Source organism: Prorops nasuta, unplaced genomic scaffold (genome assembly GCF_024137725.1).
Source record: "Prorops nasuta isolate Cenicafe-Biocafe unplaced genomic scaffold, Cenicafe_Pnas_1.2 PNAS00002, whole genome shotgun sequence".
Lineage (NCBI taxonomy): Eukaryota > Metazoa > Arthropoda > Insecta > Hymenoptera > Bethylidae > Prorops > Prorops nasuta.
In genome coordinates, this window is record NW_027116799.1 from 2,307,319 (window position 1) to 2,329,488 (window position 22,170).

The 22,170-nt window shown below is 41.7% G+C and overlaps 1 protein-coding gene across 2 annotated transcripts in view; it reads left to right on the forward strand.

Moving 5' to 3' along the window:
- Positions 1-17,921, forward strand: part of LOC136778258 (GAS2-like protein pickled eggs) — a 56,989-nt gene extending 39,068 nt beyond the window's left edge. For both annotated transcript variants that reach the window (XM_066734943.1, XM_066734951.1), the window contains 5 exons: positions 7,378-7,579; positions 7,807-7,891; positions 8,535-8,967; positions 9,520-9,976; positions 12,677-17,921. In XM_066734943.1, the coding sequence (XP_066591040.1) occupies positions 7,378-7,579; positions 7,807-7,891; positions 8,535-8,967; positions 9,520-9,976; positions 12,677-13,674 (2,175 nt within the window). In that variant the 3' untranslated portion in view covers positions 13,675-17,921. The remainder of the gene's footprint in view (positions 1-7,377; positions 7,580-7,806; positions 7,892-8,534; positions 8,968-9,519; positions 9,977-12,676) is intronic.
- The last annotated feature ends 4,249 nt before the right edge of the window (positions 17,922-22,170 follow it).

The window sequence follows — 22,170 nt, forward strand, 5'->3', positions numbered from 1 at the left end:
TTCTTTCAGCGTTTGATAAGCTTCTCTCTCTTTCTCTCTCCTGACGTCGAGATCGTATAGCAGCGATTAGCTAATAACGTGAGAGCGACTTGGAGTATCCAACACAACAGCAACTTTTTCTCCGCGAACTGCAGTCGAGAGAAAGAGTGAGGAGGAGGAGGGGGTGAGAGTCCTCCCCCGTTTCTTGTAAGATGCCGGAAGACACCGACAGGACACGTTCTCTCCAGCCAGGTTCTCCCTCCAATCGAGTCGCTCGATCTTTTTGTATCGCGACCGATCAGCTCATTTCGATACTGTGAGAAAACCTATATATATATATATATATATGATGGTGCAACTCAATGCTTTTTTCCTTCTTACAAGGCTCTCGATCTTGACCGACTCGGAAAGTTTTCGGCTCTCGCAATGAACGAATGAAACACACATATTTAGGTGTAAATATTTATATATATTTATGGTATTAAATAAAAGATAAAACTCTAACGAAGGGCAAAATGCGCGATCGAGAAGTTAATTGTAAGGAAAGAGTAACGCTATATCCCTTAACGAGCTTCCTCAAGTTTTCTGCACGACTTTCCTTGGTCATTGGCCTTTCGTCGAAATCCCTTATAATACTATATAACAGCGCGCTGCAGCTCTAAGCTGAGCAGCGTTTAAGGGGGAATTAAACTCGACGGGAAAATCGATTCTGCCGCAAAACATATAAGGTGCAATGCTGCCAATTGATTATTGCTTGGTCATCGCGCACGGATGGCCAATCCAGTCCAGCCCGCGGCTGAGAAAGAAGCTCCTTCGTTGAATCTCAGCAAGAGGGTTGCTGCATGCATTGAAGCAAACTTCAATCGTTATATATATATATATATATCTTGAAAATGCTCGAGATGATCGCAAAAATTAAAATTATAAGCCAATCGAAAGAACTGGATCGCGCATACGTATATGCACCTCTGAATATAAACGAGAAACGACCTCCTCGCATCCCTAATTAAAAATCGAGTACCACGCTATTATTACTCTGGAAGCGTTAAATAAATCTTGCAACACGTATGGGACCATTCGAGATGTTGATTGATGAAAGAATTACGGATAAGGAAGATACCTAAATAGGCAGACTGGACGGGCTATAGCATAAATGAATACATATACCTATATACTTTGCAATAAAGTTTATCCAAAGTAATGATTATACAGATTTATCGATGCCTCGGTGCTGCAACGCATTTATAAAATACCATGCAAATTTTCCATGAGTCGAGCGAAAGAGAGAGAGAGAGAGAGAGAGAGACGGACCGGCCGCCCGCCCCCGCGCGTTTATTATATATTAGGGAGTACAAATAAACTCTTTTACTATAAATAAAGAAGAAACTAGTAGTAATCGTGGCAAATGTCACGCATATAAGCAAGCACACTAGACGTAACACCGCCCATATTTAAATTCGGCTATACACAGAATTGCTGGCCGAATAATATTAAGGGAACTTCTTACTCTTTTCAACCTATCTTCCACAAATCAGGCGACAAAATAAATCAAAAAGGAGCTAGGGGATTTAAAAAAGGATCACGCAGTTTACAATTAAGTTTACATGCATGATTCAGCGTTCATCGAAAATAAAATATCATTTTGCGAAGTTGCATGACAATATATGTTTACATAGAAATCAAAATGCGTGCTTTATACGAGATATAATAATTCACTATAAGAATTTTTTGTAAAATCCCATTAAAATTGACTATAGATACATCTTATAAGTTATATAGCAATTTAAAGTTGCTAAGAAACAATCGTTTAATTCTTTATAGTTTCAAAAAACGTTGAAACATTTCGACTAAAAAACTGCAGATCGTTCTAAAATCGCCTTTCCCTTATTATTTTTACATTTTATTTATGAATGTTATGTTAAAAAAGTGGTATCCTCTGAATTATATAGTATGACCACTATTGCATACACATATGCAGGATCCACTACAGAAAATTTTGGTAACGTCGCTGTATAACAGATACTAACTTTTTGTACCGGATCTTTTCGAAGCTTTCTCATCGATTTGCATTGGGAAATATGTGTGTGTTTCTCTTTAATGAGAGAAATAACAGATTGCTTTCTTTTCCAGTTACGAATAGTTTACTAGAATTTTGTGTTCATGGTATGCAGGGTGATTTTATCTAATGAACCCTGTACAACTCGTCGAGTGAAAAACTTTTGTCCAGCGCGAGATGGCTCATTTGTTCATAAATCCATTGTTTTGATGGCGAAAGAGAGAATAAGAGACGTTGACCGGCTAGCATAGTATGTACATACTCGGCTACTTAATCTTTTTTAAATAATTCACCTTTGATTTCTTCATTTTCGATGAGCCGCTCGACCCAGTCTCCAAAACTTTTTCTCCTTCTCTCAATCTTGAATTTCGAAAGTTATGGATTGTGTATACCTACATCTATAAATATATAGGGAATATCACACAATCGACGCATAATAAACATAATATGATACAAGTATTACGACACGCGTATATATACGGAGCTTGATAAAGCTATAGCTGTGAATTGTAAGGGCGCTCATTCACGGATATAACAGATGCTATAGTTTGTCGCAGTCGATCCGATACGCTTAGAATCTGAAAAATTCGTCCGCTATCGTTTAGACGTGGACGCGCACAGATATACATATAGCTTGCTGCTTGCGAGCCCCCGTTCACCATAAGCGTACGCAAGGATGGCGCGGCGGTAGTTAACGAGCGTATTCCGTATCACATCGGGTTAGGTTAGGCCAGAGATTACGTAAGAGCCGCGCAAACGACCTTGCATTATAGCATCATAACCATTCATCCTGTCCGCTCTCTCACCTGCAATGCGCCGCTGCCGCCGCCGCTGCGCCGTGCCGATGCGTGTACGATTTGTCTCGGCAAGCCGATCGATATATGTATGTATACTAATTGTGTACGTGTGCATGTATACATTCTATATAGATAAAAAAGTACACTATATACTCCCCCGCTCAAGAACATGCAACTATATATATATATATATATATATATATATATATATATATGCAATATCCGATCCATCCTTATAGGAAGCATTTGAATTACCGGAATTACTCGGATGAAACGCAATTGTCCCTTCAACGTTGATTCGCTGTAATACACATGCAGTCGAGCGACGTGTGGGAGCTGCTGCTGCTGCTGTACATCCATCTAATCATATAGCTGCAAAACCCGATCGAGGAGGATGTTGCTAAACTTTTCAATCTTTCTATTCCTATCCCCCCCGGTAGGGGGGTAGGAATAATTGAAGAGCAAATCGATATGTAGAGAGTTGAGAAAACTATGCAATATATCCGCACGCGAATGATTTAAAAATATTCTTCTTACTATGGCTGCATATGTATAGGATCCCATTTTGAACAGTTAATTATATATCGAGCACGTTTTATGAAACGAACCAACTATTCTCTCTTGGATTCTTTATCAGCTCTTTTAGGGGACCCAAGAGACCGACAACAAATTTCAATGAAACAAATCTTGCAATTATTTTGAAGAATATATGCAAGCTTTTTCGAGCGAAACAAAATAGTTTGGCCGTGCTTTAAGCCTAATGAGCTGAATTTTTGTAAATAATTATATAAAGAAGAATATAAATATAATATATCTATATATTTTTATCTTTTTGTTTAACGCATAACCAAACTTGCGAGTCTGTAGAACAGTAAAAAAAACATTTGTCTTCGTTGAGTCGATTTTTTTTTTTACCACAACAAAATCTTTTCTCACATTTTTCATTCTATTTTCTTGTTCTTGGCCTGAGAATGTTTAAACGAGCGAGTTTGCAGGCCTGAAAAAAGCTCATGTTCCTAATGTTCTAGCAGATTATCTTAACTAAAATTTTTCATCGGTAAAAGATGTTTCGATTTTCGATATGCTATATGAGAGTTGAAAAGGATTATTTTTATTGGTCGGATTTGATTCTGACATATTCCTATCATCGAGATCATTAAGTTCCTATTTATTTCCACAACAAACTTTGAGCAAACTGCTAGAGATCGATGCGCAGGAAGTAGCAGCAGTAACAGTAACAGCACGACATCAAGTGGGATTTCAACGCTGTAAATGCAAATAGAGAGGATCGTAGATAATTGAGGGAGTCGAACGTAGGCCGCGCTCGTAAAGTGGAAAGATAGGACGTAGCAGTGGTACATGGGACAATTCCATCGGAAGTAATAAGCCATGGAAAGAAATTAAAGAAGAAGAAAACTCTCTATGAATTTTTTAATAACTGCTCGTCCAAGTTGCAGTTGCATGCATGGGGGATATTCCTTTCTTCTTCCTTCTTCTGCGCACAAGCGGCCGCTATGTAATAGGTATACATATATAAAGCTGCTGCAACAGCCTTATAGCTTTCGGGATAGGCATGCACGTACGCACGTACATACGATTCCCCAACGTAATTAGCCTGAGGATTGTATATTCGCGACACGTATTCCAGTGCAGGAAATGCACAGCCTACAAAGTCAACGGCACGTAGACAATGGCTCTGTCGCAAAAGCAAGAGACGAGGTCGAACGCGATCGAAAGGATCGGCCGACTCAAAATTTATCCCATTGGAACATTCAGTTGGATACGTGCAGAATTCCACTGACACGCACAGCTATACAGAGTATCTACCTTATTATATGCTTATTGCTGCACTTTTATCCAAATAATTTATATAGGTGCGAATAAAGCGAGCATGTATGCGCGCGCGTTATAGATATAAAACGCCAGAGCCACTCTGTTGGGCCGTTTTCTTAAAACTTAGGAGGATGAAATAAGAGCACTCGTGCAGGTGCTAGAGACTATGCGTCGCGCGGTCGCTTCTACACTCTAGCTGCCTTATTGTCATATCAGTGCAATAGGAAATGTATACCTACATAGATATATGGTATAGCGAAAAGCACATGCAACTGATTCATCAAAATTGCCCAATCGATCAGCCTATCGCCCTAACATTGCTTTATTATATATACCTATACAGGTATATATATAGGCTCGCTGCTGATAGATTCACCTTTTCCACGCAGCTCCTTCCCCCATATACATATACCTGTAAAGGAGAAAAGGAACATCTCGCCGGTCTCCCTCTTATAATTTAATATTGACTGGACTTTACGATGCGAGATCGAGGCGATCGCTCAGCTGCAACTGATATGATGCTGCTTGCAGCCCCGCCACTTGGTCATCGCATCGCATCGTATCGCAATTGCGTATATAGTTCAGTCCCAACCTGCATCGTACAATACAGAGTTTACCGACCGACAATCAAGCCTTAACTTGGATATATATTAAGCGTTTATACAACGCTTTTACCGATTGAAAAGTATATCTACTGGCAGATTTTGCAAGAGTGAGTGGGCAGAGCGACGTGTTGCTCTATTATTATAATCATTTCTCTCTCTATGCATATAGTATATTATCGCGATCGTTGATACGGCCAACGGCCTGCCGAACGATGGTGACTATAGTAGTGATCGACGGACGAACGGACGGAAGGATGGGACGGGGAGAAGGAGCAGGCTGTGTGTCGTGTCAAGTGTAAAAGTTGGCTCCTCAACTGGACCCAACTATGGAAATAAACGAACGATGCGAAAAGATATTGATTGCGTCGCATTAGCCTTTGCGCGAGTCGAGTGTCGCCTCTATATAATATATATTTATACAGGGTGAGGCACTTAAGCCGCCCCAGAATATGGATGCAGAAAGGCGCGTATCTCTTCACCTATAAAAGATATTCAATTTTTGCATAGAACCTTTCTGAAAGCAAATAACAAGAGGCTTCGAAAATGTCCTATGGAAAAATTGAATATCTGTTATAGTTAAAGAGATACACCTCTTTCGGCATTCGTATTCTGGGGCGGCTTAAGTGCCTCACCCTGTATATGTGTATATATTCATAACAGGGGTGAAACGAGCAGAGCATTTATAGGAAAATATTTGTTAGATAAAAGAGAGTCGAGGATAATAAAGAAATAGGAAAAATCTACTTTCACCCCGTAACGGCCGGATAGATTATTAATTGCGAAAGAACGAAAGTGCGCCAAGTTGTAAACAGGGAGAAGGACAACGGCCTATTATGGAGGACCGATATTAAATTGACTTGGCGCGCGGCACGGCGCGGCACGAAAAGCGAGGAATATTCCTGACTTCCCGGGATTCGTTAATAAATCATCGATGCCATCGCGCGAATCGGCAATCCCGAGATTCAACTCTACGCTATATATATATATATATATACAGAACGTGTATCACCGAAGGCGCACCAGAAATGGAACATAAAAATTCATTTATCTCTGTAAATATAAGAGATAAAAATTTGTTGTGCATGACATTTTTGAAGCTCCTTTGAATTTGCAATCAAAAATATCCTATATAAAAAATTAATATCTTTTATATTTATGATGATAAATGAATTTTTATATTCCATTTCTAGTGCGTCTCTTCGGTGATACACCCTGTATATTCGGCCACGTGTTTCCAAGTGTGACGTACAACACTGATCTTACGTCACCCCAAAATAAGGCCCTCGATATAATAAATGTCGAGATCTCGTTAAACAAAAATAACATTGGCCACAATTATTTCATAATGAAAACTCATATAACTGTAGCATATAATATAATTTTCTTATTATTATTGCTATTATTATTATTTTACATTTATCGAGTCTTCCGCGTTTAACCATGTACTGAATGAAAACGATATTGTGGGGAACGAAATTACTGGTTAATAGATTTGTTTATATAGGATTAAGGAGTCCAGCGCGCTTCCGTTATAATTGAGAGATGATCCGGCGCGGCGCCTTAATTGAATGGCGCGTTTAGTGGAAAGCCGCACCCCGCACCTTACCTATACATATAGGTATAAATATATATACGTATTTTATTTTCTGTAGAAATGGTAGGATCGTTATAACAGATGAGAAGAAAGCGCGAAACACTAATATAGTATAATTATATATGTATAGTGTAGAAACAGGCGATAGTGCATGTGTGTCGCTGGTTTTTCCAATACAATTATCAAGCGGCCACCGCAGCAACCTAGCTCTATTACGAGTGAAGATCGATGCCAAAGATATTATTCGTCTGAATTGGAGCTGAGAGAAAAGTGCAGTGGGATCATAGCTGCAAAGTGGAAGCAGGTAGAAGCAAGCCTAACGCGTAAACGAATCTGCATGATGAGATTGCGGATTAATCGAATATCGCAATCCAGAAATATTTATATATGTATATAGTACAGGCGGAAATGAAAAGATGCAATTAATTGAATTAATGAGTGGGAAAGGGGATCGAAGAGGATGGAATCTGTGGAATTTCCTTACTATATCCTTTGATGTTTTTGCTGTCGCAGGTACGCGATTTGGTGGAGCGTTGCACCTGTCCAACTCAATTCCCGATGATTCGCGTGTCCGAGGGAAAATACCGGATCGGCGACACGAAGGTTCTGATTTTCGTGAGAATCCTGCGAAGCCACGTGATGGTCAGGGTTGGCGGAGGCTGGGACACGCTAAGCCATTATCTCGACAAGCACGATCCATGCCGTTGTAGAACTTGTAAGTACATATATATATATATATATAGATGTGTGTGCACACACAGTACTTTATTTATATGTAACTCTATGAATAATATATATCGATACGTATATACATACGTCGTACGTTAACTGCACATATGTATCAAAACCATACGAAACACTAGAATTTTTCTTAAAATTCAACACGATGCGTTATTCGCCATAGAAAACTTTTCACACACTTTTCTCTTTATTATTTCACAGCCCATCGTTCAATGATATCAGCCAAGCTAATCCAGAAAGCCGGTGGCTCCTTTGATCTTGGGACGGCGCATGTTCACTACGAAAGGTAAGAGTCTGCGAGACGACGGGCTCACCCACATCTTCTTATATTGACATATCCCATTCATATACAAACTTATATCTTAATTGTAATTATCTGTAGACGAGCGAAAAAATGTCATCGGACAAAGTAAAGCGATTGACTCAAGTAAGCAATAGACTTATCAGAGTTTATTAACGTCAAAAAAGAATATATGGTATATATATTGTATAAGGCTATATAGAGGCCGGGTGTATCAGTCATGTCTCTCTGTCCAAACTTTTGGGGACGGATAAATTTTCAGCAATTTTCATTAAACATTTTTGATATATGCCAATACAGCGAGCGATATATATAGCTCATCGTTATAAGAGAAATTGTTAAAAATCACCTCTCGTGGGATCCCTTAAAGTTTGGTCCACGTGTACCTCTGCCGACAAAGCCTATACTATATACATGTAACGTGCAGTAGATTTTTTCTTTTGCCGTTTTCGCAACAACCATGTCGTCGCATGCGAATCGATATTCTCCAAGTTATGTGCGGATGATTATTTAATTGAAGATAATCGCGAGTATCGCGAGGAATGAATGAAGAAGTTAGGGAAGAATATAATTGTGTGTAATTTAGCGTTTAATCGAAGCCGGATGACCCTCCTTCTTGTTGGCCCAGGTCACCTCCAAGGACCAGAAGAAGTTCAGCTTCGAGCGTCGGTTCGTTGAACGCGCTCGGCTCTCCGCAATCGTACCATTTGCACGCGAGCAGGAACGCGAACGCGTCGTCGTTCAACCGATCGCGTTCGCCAACGCCGCATCGTGCAGGACCACCAATGAGACAGCCGGAGGAGAAGAGAACGATCAGATCGAGGAGTCCAACGCCCCAGCAAAAGTTGCTGCCCAACAGTCCTGGACACCAACAGAACAGCTTCATCAAGCAAAGATCAAGATCCCCGACACCATCCTCCCATAAGAATCTTCAAACTTCCAGCAGATCCACCAGTCCTAACCCTAAATTAGATTTCAAGGGAACACCGTCGACCCAGACCGATGATCGTACCAAGCCGCTCGTCAAAACTACCACTACAACCCGAAATCTTGAACAAAAGGCAAGTTGTTCCGCTCTTCTTTTTTTTCTTCACCCTTTAATCCTTATAAAAAATCCATTGTGTCCAGCAAAATATAAAGAGAGAGAGAGAGAGAGAGAGAGAGAGAGAGAAACTGCAAATCTATAAATTTGTACTTGCGCGGACCATGCTGCTTCCTTTTTAATGATACGTTAGGAAGCACGTTCGCGACACACACACACATACAATTAATAGAAATAAAATACTACAACGCAACCACGTTTTATAATTAGAAAAACTCAAGCAGCACACACGTACCTTCTAATATATACAAATAAACATCGCGATAGAGGCTATTTTGTTGATATAAACCATTTAATGTATATGCAGCGTATTCTCCAACTCGATCTCCTCTGTTTCCGTTGGAGTATTATGATAAGTCAAAGCGACCGTTACTGCACGTTTAAGCACGATTAGCATATTCACGGAATAAATTAGAATCGAACGAGCACTCGTATGTGAAATTTCATTTCCGGTATAGATTGTTGGGGAAGCTTAATTCTCACGAAAGGAACGTGAATATTGGTTTCGCAGGATAAGAGGAAGGATGAGGAGAGGAACAAGGTACCGGACGAATTTAAAAAGCGTTACGTCGTGGATGCGGGTGTAGCCCGACGAGCGATGAACAAGGACGATAGCCCAAAGTACGAAGCAACGATTTACAACTATAAATGTGGCGAGGAATCGAGCAACAGCAGAAGTTCGACACCAACCTCGAGCCCTAGCCCGAGTCCTCCGGCCATTAAGGAACAAGCAGAAATGGACAATTTCTCCAAGGACCTTACTGCCAATCCCTGTATAACCTCCTACTCCAAGTCTCCGCCGAACGGAGAGGCCGAGCATTCCGACAACTGCAGCGAGGTCTCCGACGAGGGATACCGTAGCTTGGGAGCAGTGCAACCACCCACTACCACCACCACGACCACCACCAATGGGACGCATCCCGTGCCTACTGCGCCCGTGCACTCGCCAATCGTTGCGGAATCGTACAGTTGGTGTTTCTATTATTATAATATATATATATATATCATCCTATATACACACAAATTTCATTATATAAATACAGCAATATGGTATACACACTCCTATGTATACATTCATGCATATATCCAATAGCGTGTTTAAGGTTACGATAAATTGACCGAAATCGGCTTAGTCGATGCGCGCTCTTACCTATATATATAAACCCGCAAAGTCGTGATTGAAACATATATACCTACACGATTAGATCCAACGAGGGATATATTATGCGGTTTAGTTGTAGGAAGAACAGCGAGTGGCTGACTTCTCTGCTGCGCAGTAGCTTCGCGATCGTGTTGTACATATGTATGTATACAAGCCGGATAACTAATTCAAATCTGCATATCGACAAGGGTTATACTATTTACTATACCAGATTGAGGCAGTTCTTACCGTCCGGTTAGCACAGCTTCTTTCTCTTATTCGAATATGCCATACGAATACACGCGCGACAGTCCCTCCCTAAAGACAGACAAATTCGGGCCACCCCCTTCGCGTTGACCAAATTAATATTCAATCTATATATATATTGTAACGGGCGAAAGAAACTAAGCCCGAGAAAACTAAAACTGAATTTTTATTCACACAAAAAAGAAAGAAATTATTCTCGAGGGCAATACACAAAGCAAGTTCCGGATCACCCTGCCAGGACTCACGCTCACTTATCATACAACTCACTCTTTTGGCTCACTTTCACATACACATGGGGTCGGGACGGAAAAATAAGGGTAACGGGAAAGAGTAAATGGAAGGGCTAGGCGGAAGGGTAAAAAGAGATCCGAGAAGGGAACCAAGGGAAGGTAAAAGGTGGTCCGGTTGTACTTCCGCAGGTCCTGTAGCGGCCGTGATTTGTAATTGCACGGCGACACTTCAACTCCGATTCGGCTACTCGTGAGGAGCTCCTTACAAAAACGATGGGTAGCACGGCGAAAATCGGCACTCGACAACCCTGTCGACAGCGTAACAAAAAGTGGTCCTTCATCCGGCTCTTCCTCAGATTTATCCAGTTCCTTCTTTTCCTTATTTGCATATTAGGCCAATCAATTGCTCTGATTGATGGATGACAGGAGTGTGATCCTCTTGATTCAATCAATAGTCAGGATCGATCCATTTTCCACTCCATTTCGATATTCGGCACGAAACTGGGTTGGCAGCAATGCTGGGAGATGATGTGGTAGCTCTGCTTCTGGTGGCGCGACTTTTAAATGCTTCGGTATGTTGTTACTGCTAGTGCCGCGGACGCAACGCGACGCGAAGTGCCTAGTGCGTACCGGAATGTAATGGCAATGTAGGTAATAGTTCGGAAAAAGTTGGTCAAAGAGAATATATATGTATAGAAAGTAACGATCGCGATATAAGACGCTGATAGTATGTGCATGTACATATACCACTATAGATTATCATCAGTGTTAATGTACATACTGTGTGTTGACCAGGGTCCCAAGTCCCCCAAGTCCCAATATAGGTTCGAGCTACCTGCGTAATAGCAACCACCTTGTAAAATCGCTCAGCAAACCTATACATATAGCTGACATTTAGTCGTGCGGCAGCGATTATACGTGGGCGATCTCTCACACACAGCGTTACCTATATACTCACTTTGACAACCTGTCCTCGAGAACAATTGCAACAATCTCCCTCGCGATACGGACTGCCAGCATCATCTCACTATGTATTATATCGTTTGGAATACTACGCTGCATTCGCGAAAATTATACGAATTGGATATTATTATGGGAAATTCAAAATTTCTTTATATATATAATGACAATAAGGCTAATATTTTGCGGTTCTGCGAAAGAACCGTTACGGAACGCACACGCGTTCTTTCGTTCGTACGTAGGTTAAGAGATCTATAGCCGCGTCTCGAGAATTACTGCCTCGCACAGGTGAATTTTATTCGATATATATATAGTATCCGCGCACTCGGATTATTATAGAAATGTGACGTAAGAGAGCGAGAAACGCGATTCATGGGTCAACCCGAATCGTTGGCCCACGCGATATGTTAAAAAAAGAAAAAAATGAGAAAGCGCTCGACTCGCGCAGAGACCAATTTGGCGACGAAGCAAGCGCATTACCTATATAGGTACATGTAGCGATTATTAGTCGTGATACTTATTGTCATTGTATATATACGCACGTTACAGCAGCACATTGAAAAATATTCGCCAAAGCTACGCATAATTAATAATTTATTTATTCTTCATTGGATAATATCATCGCCGTGCAAAAACCTTCATCTCGCGTACCTTAATTCCTTTCCTTCTCTTCATTTATAGATTACAATCTCGAGATGATAGAATAATTTTACCGAGTGCGAGTCGATCAAAAATATCACCATCTCCGAATAAACTTTTCCTTTGCTTATTTAGAAAAAGAAAAGAAAGTTTCAAATAAAATTATGTGACGTCGAGGGGGAAAAAGATTATGTGATTCACTTCGTCTTGGAACATTTTGAAATGTTATTTAAAAATTACGTCATAAGGTCAACTTGAGATTCCAAAATGGAACATCCTATACGGGGAATTACATATTTTTATATAGCTGACCTTAAGAACCTTCCAAGGCACTCTAATATATTAATTATCTTTTTGCCCAGTGTTCGCTATACATACGTTTGAATTGAATCAAATAAAAAATTGTTTGTTTGTTTATTTCTTTATTGCAGAGCAACCTGGGAAGAGCAGCACGGCCAGTGAGGTAAGATCGTGCGTGGAGACGGAGAGTATCGAGACAGGATTGAGAAAAACGAAGGTAGGAAATGCTAGTCCTGTTGGTGCAGGCTCACCGAGCAGGAGCTCCAAGAGCGCCAAAAGCGCCAAGAGTGCGTCTTCGTCCGGAGAAGACGGAGAACATACGGCACGTAGCAGCTGGATGCCACGAGAGAGCAGCAACGTATCGCGAACATCTTCCCGCTCCGGTAGCAGAACGCCTCAGAGGGAATGCAATTCGAGCCCGGAGGGAAGTCCCCTGAAGAAAGGGACGACGAGGAACAGTCTGAGGAAACCACCGGCGGGAAGCCTCGGCAAGGCTTCCGCCAATCATGAGAAATCTCATAGACGGGCCTCACCAAGCTGTGGCTCCAACACGTGGAATGGGCGACAGAGCTGCAGGCAGAGGCCCACTTTGCAATCCGACACTTTTCTCAACCCTCAAGCTGCGGGTCAATCCGTATTGACAGCTGGAGGAACCTGCGCGACCACGCCGAGCTTTGCCAGGAAGAATCCGGCCAGGCAAAGTTTGCCAAGGTCATCGGTCAACGGTGCCCCTGCTTCATCAGCCCAGTACGACAGGAATGGTCGAAGGATCAAACCTCCCTCATCGTCCTTGCAATCCTCCCCCACCAAAGTGGCGAACCCCCTTCTTGAGCAGATCCTCCAGAAGGTTGGCCATCTTCAGGACGAGCGGCTGGTCATGAGGAAACTGCAAGACTTGATAAAGGATTATCAAGGTAACGATCCTGCACAGGACTCTGCCAGCAATATGGATTTCACCAGAGCCTGGATAGACGGCAATGGAACGGTACAGGCTTTGCCAAATGACAACCAGATCCTGAACAGCCCCAGAAAGGACCCTAAATCGGCTTCCTGCACCGAGAGAGGCCTCTCGCGAATTCCAGCTCCGGTTTACAAGAGGCCCATGTCTGTTGCATCGGACAGCATTTGAGAATACACGCGGGACACTCGAATTTCCAACGACTGATTTATTCGACGGCTTCTCTCAACTCATCGGTTATATATATATATATATATATATATATATCTTTCGACATCTTGACCACACGCGACACGACGCGTCAGCTTAACACGTTGAACACCGTAGGAGTGGCAGATATGTGTGTAGAGGTCATCGCGCCACTACGACCAAGGAAAAAAGTTATTTGCGCATGGATTATTGGGTCGTCGTAAGAAAAATTCAGTGCAGCAGTAAAACTGCTAAAAAATTGCACGCCTCCTATCGTTACTTGTAAACGGCCGCCTCGCTCCTAATATAACGTACGTATCATCGTAGAATAATATATAACTACATATAGTACACGCGTGTTCTGGCAGTCGCGAGGACGATCGATGTTTTGTTAAGAACAACGCAACGGCCAATGACGACGGAACGCAGCGCGGCCGATCTCCGCGGCGGTAGGATATACAATAATATATATATAGAGAGAGTTTTTCCTATATATATATATAATAACATAATTGCGACCTATTTTCTTATAAGAATAGAACCTCGCTACGATATTAGTTAAGTCGATGAAATTCTCTTACTTCGAAAGAAGCATGCGGTTTTATACATATTCCGCCACATGTAAGACGAACAATTAGATATCGACAATCGCGTCCCATCAACGCGTAAAATTCTCTTTATCTCTGTAATTCGATGAAATATGATGAATTTTTCTACAAGACCTTTCGAACAAGTGCAAATGAAAAAACTCTCGAAAAGAAGGTCTTATGAGCAAAGTCGATATATATATATATATATATCATGGCTACCAAATTGTTAAAGAAAACTTTGCATCCACATGGTACATGTCTCTCCCGTTTTATCCTCGTGAACCCTACCCCCACCACCTCATACGAGACTCAGGCTTCCGCGCGTATAGCTCGATGGCTCTTTGAGTCTCTCGCGTAAAATCATATACATATATGTATAGGTATAAATAATTGTTGTTTCGCTGACGATATTCAATCGATCGATCGTCACGCGATGGAACGTGGAACGACGCGATCGACGTATGATTCATTATTCGCCAATAAAGTGTGAAATTTTGAGAATGCTCAGGGATTTGCATATAACGATTGGAGTGTGAAACAGTTGGGGAAAGGGGAGGGGAAGGAGGAAACAGAATTATAAGCGAAGGAGCGCGCGAAGGCTCGCTTTGCATTTGGTCGAGAACCGTCGCGATCTCCCGGCCGGGGTCATCTTTCTCGAGGTCATCGGGGCGCCTTCAAGACTTTTTATATCACTATGTATATATATATATATATATACGACTATACTCCGGCCTAGCTGTGAGCGCGCGGTCCCTTACCAGTGCATGGTCCTTTGCCCATGCACCGTTTGCTTTGCCATCTGTGCGCGGGGAGAACCGCTCCTCTTCCTCCTAGTCCTCCTCCTCCTCCTTCGCTATGCCATGCGGTCACTCGAGTCTTTCGCCGGTACCCTCGATCGCCAATAATCGCTTCACCTCGGCCAGCTTCTCCATTCCCACCAGCGTTCTCAATATATCAAAGGCAAATGCTAACTTTCACACTGTGACCCTCGCTATACATAAACACGAAAGCCTAAATAGCTAATTAACGCTAGGCTAAACCGAATGATTATTTGGTCCAATAAGGAGGAGAAGCGGGAGGGGTGTTGGGGGGGGGGGGGGTAGGAGAAGCAGAGCATGACAAGTTTCCTTCTTCAGGAGAATAAAGGTAGCCAAAAAAAACGTTATTTTTTCTATGAATATTTGTATGATATATAGGAGAAATTTAAGAGAGGAGATTTTCGCTGGTTCCGTCTGTGAGATAATCGTTCGCAGGGCTCATCACCATGAATAATTATTGTAATAAAAGTGGAGAGAGAGAGCCTTACACACGTCTATATATATATACAGATCGGTTAGTGAGTACTGGCGAGTCATTCGCCAGGTTGGTGCTTGCATGGTGCTGGACGGAACGCGAGATATATTAAATCGTTCCGTCGATGGACAGTTTTGTAATTGATTAATATAGAGTTCGAACGGGCAATTAGTCGCTTATATAGTCGCGCTGCTGAGTCTTGTGTTAATGGCTTCCCAAACGATTGCTGCCAGTTACATAGTTAATTATATCGGATCCCTTTGGCAGCTCGATCTTCGCGAGTATATCACGCAATTACGCACCTCGCCGTTTGACGCGTAACGTGGTACTTGCTTCTTTCTCGAAAGATTTTTTAGTCCCTACACACCCCTTGAGGAGGTACGTTTATAAAATTTTCTATTTTCAGAGGCTAACTCTGGGAATATTTTTTTTTTGGTTTGTTATTTACTTGGAATAGATTTGAGGGACAGGTCTTGGTAAATATAAAAAATATGTACATTTCTTCAACGATAATCCTGACATATACATGTAGTATATATATATATATACTAAAAAGAGAGAAAGCCCTTCTTCTCCCTTATTTCTCCTTGATTAGACGAAGAATCGAATAGCGAGCAGCTTCGTTGTAATATCTTCCTTAAAAGTGGGTAATTTCGAGGCGCGCGCGTGTGCGCCACTGAGAATTCTTCCGATAAGGGAAAATCCGCTTAAGCCGCGAGGATCATAGCGAGAAAAAAGCTCGGTGAGTTTTTTGTTTGTTTTATTTTTTATTGTTTTTAGCGATTAACTCGTGATTGGTTCGAGTTAGCAACTAGTCCAAGGAGTCTTCCGTCATTTTAATCTCGACGACAAGTGCCGATGAGGGAGTTATATAGTATACGGATAAGAGGTGCTAGAGGGAGGGAGGGGCTATTCGCAGATTATCATGGACAAGGGCCGACAAGGCTCGCGTCAAGCCGAGAGTTCCGCATCGAAGCTCGCGCAGCACTTGGCAGTGGGCTGCAGCCTGCAGGTGCAGAAGGCCCTTGGCGCCTTCGCGGCTGCTCTAGTGCATGGGCAGGATGGACGTTGGTGCATGATCCTGCAGATGGTGCTGTTTTTCCATGGTCGCTTCTAGACCCGCGGTGAATCATATTGTTGGACTTGGAGGAAAGAATTTCTTCTGTGGTGGCCGGCCATCTCCTACCATTTCTCTTCCGCGCGTGGATATACATATATAGGAGGTTAAATAATTGTGCGTGCCCCTTCCGGCGGATATGCCATATATGTGACACTCACTGGCCTAGATCGCGATGCGGATGACCCACGCGCGCGCCACCGTTATAAATTATTTATTTATATATATATATATATATATAGTCTATATCGATTGTATTTATTAAAACGATTTTATTTACTCGTTGCGATCAATCGAGCACGCTGCTGAAAACGTCGCGTCTGTGCGGAAATCCGATAAGAGAATCAAAATATATACGCATGTACTCGCGCGTATATCGGTCGATGGTCCGAGCACGGTCGTTGACGAAGAAAAAATGTGTGTGTCCAAGCGTATATAACTTACCCTTTTAACAGACTGCGCCAAGTGTATAGTTGAATATATAGAGCTATCGATGTATATAATATAGTCTATACGAGAAATGCCATTCCAATGTTTAACTGTTTTTATACCAAACGCGAAAGTAGACAATTTTCTACCAAGTGTCTTCTGTGTCTTAGATGATGATTGATAGTGAAATATAAGGAAGATCTTCTCATGAAAGAAGAAAAGTTTATTTTAAGGATTTTATCCTGGAAGGAGTCTTGTACTCCCGAGAAAGAGCTATTTTTCAATATCTTTAGGATGCTCGAAGAATAATACATATATTAGTATAACGTACATATATAGATAGGAAAATCGCTAACTCATTTGACGATTGGACAATATATACCTCCATCCTACTCACTTACACTTATTTCCACTTATCTTTACTCAAGAGTTTACCTATTTTTCTCCCCCCTCCTTTACAGCTTATAACTCGAATGACCAACGTACATACCATAAAGCCTATAAGCTTTCTAAGCCCTCGAGCAAAACACAATGAGTATAGACGCGTTATCTCGCCTAATAAATAATAATATTATTATTACCATCATCGTCTCACTACTATATTATTGTTATTATTTCTAGAACGACAGTGATTATACTATACAATTAATATACGCGGCGTTGCATGTGTTATGTTATATTATAATTTTATCTAGAAGAATTGTAAACGGAAAATTCCCAAATAAAAACTAAAAAAATATATATATATTTATATATACATATATATATATATATATATAGAAATAAAAGGCCTAACGAAAGCTACCGTTGTATGTATTTTTTACTCCCTTCTTTGTACATCACTGCGCGATGGAATAAATTTGAGTTTCTGTGAGAGATGGAAGATTGTGTTGGTATAGTGATAAATTAAAAAAGGTCCCTCGCAATAGTAATGTTTTTATAGAGCGGCGTCATTGATTTCGAACGCGTAAGAGTGGAGCTCGCATGGAAGTGACCGAGGCGCTTGTGTAATACATGTATGCAGTGCAGAGTCGCTTTTACGAGGCTACACGCTGCGAACGAGACACGGCGCCGGCCGCTGGCACGCGAGCTGGGCTGGGCTGGCCGCTGGCCTGTATGGGACCGATCAAGCTCGCGGCCCGGCACATTTTTCTGAGATCGCCGCGTCCGTCGTACACCCTGTAGTAAGGTAAGGTCCAGGTAAAGCGTCAACTGCAACGCCATATGTATACGTATATATCTTTCAATATGTATATACCTACATAGCATACATATACGAGCTAACGAACCATCGCGTCGCGGCGTCGGTGGCGACGTCAGTGTCGGCGTCCTTGCCGGATATGGTGAGACGGCTCTACCCGATCGAGAACAGGTCCTATATATATATATATATATATGTACAAACAGGAGGCAAAACAACGCGGATAGGTACACAAGTTGGAAGTTGGAAATTAGAACCACATTCATCGAACTATGTATATATATTGTTACATTTTCACGTAACCCGTTCGTGAAATAAATAAACACTTTATCTATAATGTGAAAGTTCAAAAACGTTTAATAACAAGAAAATACAAACTACGCTTTATTAAAATATATATTCGCTCGGATTTAGAGATGCTTTAAAACAGGTCTACTCGGTAAGACTGTAATCGCCGCTCTGATTTATTTCACACTCCTTGCGATGTTCCTTTCACACCAAGCATCCCCTAACAACCCCTTCTATATTCTTTTTTCTGTTTTACATTCCACACAACTCCTCACACGCATACAATCAATTGCTCACACATACATCTATTCTCACGCCTTCTACTCTATTTCCCGAAGCTGCTCCGCTACAATGTACAGGTATCGGTAAATTAACAACAATCCCACCTCTCACCTTTTAACCCTTTGACTGTCGATGACGTGTGTAAACGTCATCGCCAAAGTGTTTCCAAAATTGCTTGTGACGTGTATATATACACGTCATTATAAAAACACCGATTAAAACACACTACCTATCTTTAAAATTTGCTGTTAAAAACTTTTTAGGGTTAATTGTTAGAAAATTATCAGTAGTATGTCATATTCCAAATGGTGGAATAAATATATACCGGCCATAAAACAGAAAATGTCAACTATTCGTTGTGCAATTTAGTAGCTGCAGTACTTTTGGAACACTGCTTACGAAATCGTCGTAAAAATTGTTAAATTTGCACATGCTTGGTCTTGTACATACTGTAAGTCTATAATATATCGTAGTTGAGGTGTCACTCGCATCCTACAGATGGCCTTTATCGGTTCGGCAAAGCCACTTAAACTGGGTAACGCATATTTATATATATCTATATATATACATATACTATAGCTCCATTTTGTCCGTTGTTTCGCGCTTCGGCATAAAGCCGACCCTTCGAAAGGAAACGGGATAGAGGGAATCAATGGAACGCATAAATAGACCCTTTCAATCTTTTAATTTAAACATAACGGCTGCACCTGAAACATTTCAACTTGGTTCAGCTACAAGTGGTCACACATCCGGTAAAAGTCGATTATCCAATGAAAGAGGAGAGCTCATGTATATATACAAATGTACATATGTGTATATGTATGCATTCGTATACAGAGTCAAATTGGTTGGTCAAAGGAAAAGTGTTTAAAGATGTATCACTGGAGAATTCTATATGAAAGCTAAGGAGTTTGGACATTTGCATATTACTATATATAGTACATACATATACGTATATACTAGAGAGAAATTCATTGGTCCAGCACATGGAGGATATTTGGAAAGTGGAATGTTTGTAGAATGTGCTCGCCGCGCGGTGGGCGGGTTATAGGGGCCAGGGCGCACCACGCAGGTGCCCCGGCCAGACAACAGCTAGCTATATAGTTGCTTTCTCGTCAACTTTTGTGCGTGGGAAGAAAGAACCTATATATATACCATGGGTCTATATGCAGCGTAGAGCACGAAGCTTATTTCTTCTGCCTCGGATATAGGTATATACATATGTATATTTACACCAACGCTCGACTGATCAGACAAATAATTACGCCGCACCGGGCCCCAATAAATTCATTAATCGCGATGCAACAATTTCGCTGAGAACATTCGCTCAACGTATACATACACATAGGTCAATTTCTTCATCCGAGCAATTAGCGCGACACTCGCGGCTCGCATCGTAACAATCGCGAGCTGAGCTGTGCCTGGCAATTTTGCTGCGATGCAGCTGCGGACTATGATATCCCTCGCTCGACCCCTAGTTCGAGCTGTCTATCTCTCTCCCTCAGTACTTTCGGACAAACTACCATGATATATATTATTGTAAAAAGGGACCAATCATATAGATTTTATAATAATTTGAATTGATCGAGCAGGGATCAGGTCAGTCTCGATTACATTATCCTTAGAAGCATCGTGGATGTCAAGTGAGCTGTATGCTGTATGCGACACCGACCACGTACACCATGCCTCTGCTTTGCCTCGCAATATCATTTATTAATTGATTAAGGCTACATAAATGCATCGAGGAATATTCTATGCATATACGTGTGTTTACATTCACCGAATGCCGAATAAAAGCTATACGAGCGACGATTTCTCCGTGTGCATTTTTCCCAAGATTTTTCAGATTGAAAAACGAAAGAGAGAGAGAGAGAGAGAAGCTCGCGGAGGGTGTAAACAAGCTCCTATACAATATAATATATATAGCATGCAGCAATCGTGAAAGGTCAGATTTGGTTTATAAAGTGGGAAAATTTCGCCCCAGGGTCGAGCGCCGATGACACGGCTTAAAAGTTACGTGCATGCCATATTATAGTACGTTGTCGAACTGTGCCCGCGCGCGCACTCACGGCGGCGACGGCAACTGGTGAGTCCTCGAAAGTGCTCCAAGGCCTACGAAGGCCCACGAAGAAATTGCAAACGTCTGTCAGATAGTCGGATGGCTTCTCCTGGCCTGGCCTACCAACCAGCTGACCTCAGTGTGCGCCCAGCCGGTCGAGGTCGCCTTTTCGCTTTCTATGAGTTCGCGCCACAAGTGTCGTTAACCTCGAGAGCATCTCTCTCTCTCTCTCTCTCTCTCTCTCTCTCTCTCCTCTAGCACCATTCTCATTTAGAGTCCAAAAAGTCCGTTATATAGATAAATCTCAATTGCATGACTCTTATTTATCCTGTATATGTATATACAGCGAAATAACAAGACCTTTCCCTATACGACGCTACCCCCGCCTCAGCATTTACTTCCGATATATATAATGGATCTGTTAATTGGCACGCTTCATTGGCAGTCACGTTTTTTGCATCGATTAAGCCGTACAGAGTAAAAAGACCATGGAAAGCCAATAATATACGCTGCGCGATAAATACGTCATCGACTCTCGCGCTTCGTCAGATTTCACGGGTTCCCGCGTAAATTAGACCGACACGCTTTGTCTTGATGTTATAGCTACGCTTTATACGGTATGCACGACGCGACGCGAGGACTTTTGCCTAAAATGGCATCGCCAAGGTTCCGCACTTCCGTCTACGCTCTGCACACACGCTTACATATATATATATATATATATATGTTCATGTACACATTAAGAATATAGGATTCGGACCAAGCTTCCGCGTAGCTGTCATTATGATATACATTATATGATTAGCACAAGAGAGTAAAGCTTTATCATGACGCTTGAGAGGGCGTGTCGATCCTCGCTCTCCTTTTCCGCCCAAGAAAGAAAACTAAAACTATCCTAAAACTCCATCTATTATATTAAGAGCATTTGAGAGATTTTGTCGAATAACTCCCTGGAGCCGCGCCCGCGCGGTCTGCGCAGTTACAATTAATGGTGCTCTAACGTACGTCTAATTTTCATTGCGATTATAATCGAAGCGCGTGTAATTAACGCCGAACACATCCACGAAACCGGCCAGGTATATATTACCGCGCGATGTGCGATTATTTCGCGCAAGTCAGTGCATGCACAGGATACGCGCGAGCGATCGAACAATGAATATTGTGTGCGATGATGCAGTTGAGATATATACCTCTCTCTCTCTCTCTCTCTTTATTTACG